Source organism: Theropithecus gelada, unplaced genomic scaffold (assembly GCF_003255815.1).
Source record: "Theropithecus gelada isolate Dixy unplaced genomic scaffold, Tgel_1.0 HiC_scaffold_209, whole genome shotgun sequence".
NCBI classification, from domain to species: domain Eukaryota; kingdom Metazoa; phylum Chordata; class Mammalia; order Primates; family Cercopithecidae; genus Theropithecus; species Theropithecus gelada.
In genome coordinates, this window is record NW_020258536.1 from 1 (window position 1) to 6,492 (window position 6,492).

General features: G+C 52.7%; 1 protein-coding gene across 1 annotated transcript; it reads right to left on the reverse strand.

Moving 5' to 3' along the window:
- Positions 1-183: 183 nt before the first annotated feature.
- Positions 184-2,585, reverse strand: LOC112617490 (cocaine esterase-like). The gene is made up of 2 exons (XM_025374251.1): positions 2,212-2,585; positions 184-535 (listed from the first exon to the last, which is right to left on the reverse strand). The coding sequence occupies exons 1-2, from the start codon at positions 2,285-2,287 to the stop codon at positions 327-329; spliced, it is 285 nt and encodes a 94-aa protein (XP_025230036.1). The 5' UTR covers positions 2,288-2,585; the 3' UTR covers positions 184-326.
- Positions 2,586-6,492: the final 3,907 nt, after the last annotated feature.

A 6,492-nucleotide genomic window follows, 5' to 3' on the forward strand; every position in this document is an offset into this window, starting at 1 on the left:
CGAAACTTTCCCAGAGACACCTGCCCCTGGTGGCAGAGAAAGCTTGGCATAACCAGAATCTGGGGAGATCTGTGTCTCTGCCCCTCCCTTCAGCACCTGGAGCCAATGCCTCCCAAATGCCAACCCTTGAGCCAGGAGTCTGAGAAGTTATTTGGCCCTCCCGAGCCTCAGCATGCTCATTGGAAAAATGCACGTGGGGATCCACAAAACTCAGAAGGAAAACTGGCTGTGGGGGTTTAGGTGACATGACAATTGCAGCCTAGCTGAGCTCAGCGCACCCCCATCCCTGCCCTAGGGCATGGAGTTCCCTGGACCCCTGGGAGAGCTTACATGGCCGGATGGGTGGTTCCATCTCTCACACCACTCCAAGATTCAGGGGGCTCAGGGGGTGCAAATCGCAGCGGACCTAGAGGTGGCTTGGCAAAGGGAATTCCCAGGAAGGTATGGACCCCGGTATCGGCGCCCCTGACATGGACAAGACTTCCCAGCACCTGGCCCGCGTGTGTGGTCCGGATGGGACTGGCAGAGTCCTGGCCTGTTGGCAGAGAGACAGACATCACGGTTGGGTTTGACCAATCAGCTGCCCTCCCATACTGTTGTTATTGCTGCCTCCTTGCCACCCTCAGCTCAGCTCAAGGGATCCTGATATAAACACAGGCTTTACGAACTTCCTGCCTGTAACAGTCCCTTCCCACTCTGCCTCCCTGGGCCTGTCTCCATCCCACCAGGCTGAGGTTCCTTGGGGCCTGGCACCATCATTCAGCCCTAAGACACTCAAACAAAGAGTCACATGCCCTTGTTGGGACTAGAGTGTCCTTTCAACTGTGTGCCAGGTCATGTGACAGTAGGATGATGGTGGGAATTGAGCAGGCATGTTTCCTGTCCTCAGGGATATCATGCCCAAGGTGGCAAGAAATGACATAAAGAAAGCATCCTCCAAACCATGAGTGATGTTGGTGATCCTCCCATCTCTGCCTCTCAAAGTGTGGGATAACAGGTGTGAGCCACTGTGCTTGGCCAAAAATATTTTAAAAGGTAGCCATCTGTGAGGCCGGGCAAATCTTCCTGCTGGGCTCTTGGTGAATTCTAGAATGTGGTCAAGGGCAGGCACGGGAGGAAGCCCTGCAGGAGTGCACCATGGGGCAGAGGGAGTATGGACTCCACCTGGGCAGATTAAATTAGGAAAGGGTTGGGAGAGACAGTCATATTATAGACTTAGGAGAGTTTCAGGTAACAGGACCAAAGGCGGAAACAATCCTGGAGCTTCTGATAAGGGCCGGGAGAAGCCTGGCGGGCACACAGAGCCGTCACCTTTGCCCTGGAAACCAAGTTGTACCTTTGCCCAGGATGAAGTAAATAGCGTGAGGGACACCACAGCTCTTTGGCTCTTTTCTCTTGAAAAAGATATTTGCTTTTTCACCCAGGCTGGAGTGCATTAGTGTGATGAAGGCTCACTGCAGCCTCAACCTCCCCTGCTAGAGTGATCCTCCCACCTCAGCCTCCCAAGTAGTTGGGACTACAGGTCACAGGCCACCACAGCCCTTTAATTTCTTTAAATATTTTGTACACACCGAGTCTCACTATATTGCCCAGGCTGGCCTCCAACTCCTGGGCTCAAACGATTCTCCCCCTGGGCCTTCCAAAGTGCTGGGATTACAAGCGTGAGCCAATCACTCCCAGCCACTGCAGCCTTTTGGATCCCCTTTAGGATTTGGCCCCTGGGGGCTTCTGTTCCCCAAGGACCACTAATCTTGTCTGAAGCCCCTTTGGAGGGGTCAGGGCGCCCCCCTGGCCAAGGACGCCACACACTCAGAGCCAGATGCTGCGAGAAACTATTATTGTTATTACCGGCCGACAGCACCCTCTACTGCCACAATCATAAGAGGGAAATGGACGGAATCCCCGCACCCCCAATCCCTCACCCACTCCCACCCAGGGCTGCCGACCCTGCCTGGCATGTCCTGGCGCTCCTGGATCCCCTGTACTCTGCTGATTCTTCGCCGTGGTGTCCTGCAGCCAGACCCTTTCTGCGCTTCTAGGAGCCCACCTCGGGCGGCTGGGAGGCATGGCGTGGGGCTCACGAGTTCCACGCTGTCATCTACACCAGCTCCTGCCTCCCAGGCACCTTCCCTCCCGCACTGTCAGGTTCTGCCTCCGCAGCATTTGGCAGATCTGAGCCCGGTCCCTGTCGCCCCTCCGTGGGAGCCTCACCCTGGCCGCAGACTAGAAGCAGCAGGAGCCCACAGGCCACCGCACTCAGCCGCGCCCGAAGTCCGTGCAGCCGCATGGTCAACTTGCTGGTCTCGGTTCGCTGTCCGCGGACAGGCTGCTGTTCACCCAGAGGCTGCCCGGGTCGTTCCAGCCGTGGATCAGTGCCTCGCCCAGCCTCGGAGTTTGGACTGGGCAGGGAGTGGGTGGGGTGCGCTGGCTTTTCAGGGAAAGGTGGGTCTGGTAGGAGAGCAGGACTGAGCAGTCATAGATGGGTGGGGATCTAGTGGCAGGCAGGCCCGGGCACGGCCACTTCCCTTCTGCCTAGGCCCCTTTAGCATCCTCCGAACGGGCTGTGCGATTTCTACAGCCCCTCCCTTTAAAAAGGCCAAATATTTCTTTCTCCGGGAGCTCGGCTGTTAAGACGCGAGTCTGCCAAGGCTCCTGGCTGAATAAAAAACCTCTTCCTTCTTTAATCCGGTGTCTGAGGAGTTTTATCTGCGGCTCGTCCTGCTACATTTCTTGGTTCCCTGACCGGGAAGTGAGGTGATTAACGGATGGTCGAGGCAGCCCCTTAGGCAGCTTATGCCTGCCCTATAGAGCATCCCTTGGGGGAACTCTGGCCAGCTGGAGCGATGCGGATCCTGAGAGCGCTCCCGTGTAGGCAATTGCCCCGGTGGAATGCTTCCTCCGAGCAGTGCACAGCAGGTCCCCGTGGAGGATCAACACAGTGGCTGAACACCAGGAAGGAACCTGCACTTTAAGTCCGGACATCTGAAACTTGGTAAGACTAGTCTTTGGAACTTGCCCACTCCATTTGAGTGGAAGCGTGGCCTGATCACCCACAGCATGCCTGTACCAGCACTTTGGTTTTTGTTTTTGACTTGACTTGAATTGTTTGATACTTTGGTTTTGGTTTTGACCTGGCTCGGATTTCTGGGTACTCTGATTTTGGTTTTGATTCTGGTTTGGTATAAACTGAAAAGGTGTGTGTGCGCCCTTTTTACCCGTTCTTTGTTTTGTGGTGTGCATGTGGTGTGAGCGTGGTGTTTTGTCTCGAGGAAACATGGGTCAGACACAAAGTAAGCCCACTCCGCTAGGAACTATGTTGAAACATTTTAAGAAGGGATTTAATGGAGACTCTGGGGTTACTATGACACCAGGAAAACTTAGAACTTTGTGTGAAATAGATTGGCCAACATTAGAAGTGGGTTGGCCATCAGAAGGAAGCCTGGACAGGTTCCTTGTTTCTAAGGTATGGCACAAGGTAACTGGTAAGTCAGGACACTCAGACCAGTTGCCATACATAGACACTTGGTTACAACTGGTGCTAGACCCCCCACAGTGGCTAAGAGGGCAGGCAGCAGCAGTGCTAGTAGCAAAGGGACAGACAGCCAAGGAAGGATCCCGCTCCACTCGCCGAGGGAAATCAACTCCTGAAGTTCTGTTCGACCCAACATCAGAAGATCCATTGCAGGAGATGGCACCAGTGATCCCAGTGGTGCCCTCCCCTTACCAGGGAGAGAGGCTCCCCACTCTTGAGCCCACAGTGCTTGCGCCTCCGCAAGACAAACATATCCCTAGGCCACCCAGAGTAGACAAGAGAGGAGGTGAAGCCTCGGGAGAAACCCTTCCCTTGGCAGCTGGTTTGCGACACAAAACTGGGGTACAAATGCCCCTGAGAGTAACCAGTGTGCTTATTGTAAGGAAATGGGACATTGGAAGAACAAATGCCCTCAGCTAAAAGGAAAACAAGGAGGCTCAGAGCAGGAGGCTCCAGACAAGGAGGAAGGGGCCCTGCTCAACCTGGCAGAAGGGTTATTGGACTGAGGGGGACCCGGCTCAAGTGCCCCCAAAGAGCCTATGGTCAGGATGACAGTCGGGTGTAAAGACATTGATTTTCTTGTAGATACCAGTGCTGAACATTCTGTAGTAACCACCCCAGTCGCCCCCTTATCCAAAAAGACTATTGAGGTAATTGGAGCCACGGGGGTTTCAGCAAAGCAAGCTTTCTGATTCCCTCAGACTTGTACTGTAGGAGGACATAAAGTGACTCACCAGTTTTTGTACATGCCTGACTGTTCCTTGCCCTTGTTGGCAAGGGACTTGTTAGCGAGCTGAGAGCCACTATCTCTTTTTCAGAGCACAGGTCTTTGCTGCTAAACTGACCTGGAATGGGAGTCATTATGACCCTTACGGTACCCCAAGAGGAAGAATGGAGACTTTTCTTAACTGAGCTGAGCCAAGAGATAAGACCCGCTCTGGCTAAGCGGTGGCCAAAAGTGTGGGCAGAAGACAACCCTCCAGGGTTGGCCGTCAACCAAGCCCCCGTACTTATAGAAGTTAAGCCTGGGCACAGCCGGTTAGGCAAAAACAGTACTCAGTCCCCAGAGAAGCTCTTGAAGGTATCCAGGTCCATCTCAAGCACCTGAGAACCTTTGGAATTATATTTTCTTGTCAGTGTCCATGGACTACTCCCCTCCTGCCGGTTCCCAAGCCAGGGACCAAGGACTACAGGCCAGTACAGGATTTGCGCTTGGTTAATCAAGCTACAGTGACTTTACATCCAACGGTACCTAACCCGTACACATTGTTGGGGTTGCTGCCAGCTGAGGATACCTGGTTCACCTGCTTGGACCTGAAAGATGCTTTCTTTAGCATCAGATTAGCCCGTGAGAGCCAGAAGCTGTTTGCCTTTCAGTGGGAAGATCCGGAGTCAGGTGTCACTACTCACTACACTTGGACCTCGCTTCCCCAAGGGTTCAAGAACTCCCCCACCATCTTCGGGGAGGCATTGGCTCGAGACCTCCAGAAGTTTCCCACCAGAGACCTAGGCTGTGTGTTGCTCCAGTACGTTGATGACCTTCTGCTGGGACACCCCACAGCAGTCGGGTGCGCCAAGGGAACGGACGCCCTACTCCGGCACCTGGAGGACTATGGGTGTAAAGTGTCCAAGAAAAAAGCTCAGATCTGCTGACAGAAGGTACGTTACCTGGGATTTACTATCCGACAGGGGGAGCGCAGCCTGGGATCAGAAAGAAAGCAGGTCATTGGCAATCTACCGGAGCCTAAGAGCAGAAGGCAGGTGGGAAAATTCTTAGGAGCTGTGGGATTTTGCAGACTGTGGATCCCAAACTTTGCAATATCAGCCAAGCCTTTGCATGAGGTCACAAACGGGGGGACCGGGAACCTTTTAAATGGGGATCCCAACAACAGCAAGCCTTTCATGAGTTAAAGGAAAAACTTCTGTCAGCCCCAGCCCTGGGGCTACCCGATCTGACAAAGCCTTTTACATTGTATGTGTCAGAGAGAGAAAAGATGGCAGTTGGAGTTTTAACCCAAACTGTGGGGGTCTGGCGAAGGCCGGTGGCCAACCTCTCTAAACAACTAGACGGGGTTTCTAAAGGATGGCCCCCATGTTTGAGGGCCTTGGCAGCAACTGCCCTGCTAGTACAAGAAGCAGATAAGCTGACTCTTGGGCAAAACTTGAACATAAAGGCCCCCCATGCTGTGGTAACTTTAATGAATACTAAAGGACATCATTGGTTAACGAATGCTAGACTCACCAAGTACCAAAGTTTGCTCTGTGAAAATCCCCGTATAACCATTGAAGTTTGTAACACCCTGAACCCACCACCTGGCTCCCGGTATCAGAGAGCCCTGTCAAGCATGACTGTGTAGAAGTGTTGGACTCAGTTTACTCTAGCAGACTTGACGTCTGGGACCAGCCTTGGGCATCAGTAAACTGGGAAAGAGCAAAAAGAAAAAGAAAGACTAAGAGTAAGTGTAAAAAAAGAGAAATTAGTCATGTGAGAAGACGTGGACGTGGATGTAAATGTGAAAGAAGTCAAGTTAGGCAAGGATTCAAGAGCCGGACAAGGCTAGAGAGAGATTAATGTGCGAGATGCAAAAAAAAGGACACTAGAAGGATAAATGTTCAAAAAGGCAATAAAGGAAACGGCAAAGGCCGCAAGACAAAGAGGCCATCGGCCAAGGGCTGCTGCACCTTGGAGGAACCAAATACTGATCTGATCAGACTGACAGGAGCTGAAGAATATAAAGACTGGGGCAGACTAAGCACCTTCTCATTAGGCTCCCAGGAGCCCATGGTCACATTAGAAGTTAAAAGCAGCAAGATTCTGCTGTATCTGGATTCCAATTTCTCACTGAAGGCTAAGCCACTAAATAGAGTTACAAAGGGGGGGGGGGTGGGGAGAAAAACCCCTCCTCTAAGAAACCTAAACAGTAAAAAGGGCCGGGTGCGGTGGCTCAAGCCTGTAATCC

Coding starts and splice junctions, on each gene's coding strand:
- LOC112617490 (XM_025374251.1), bottom strand. CDS start 2,287: ATGCGGCTGCACGGACTTCGGGCGCGGCTGAGTGCGGTGGCCTGTGGG. Junction 536..2,211: donor GCTTCTAGTCTGCGGCCAGG/GTGAGGCTCCCA, acceptor CTCTGCCAACAG/GCCAGGACTCTGCCAGTCCC.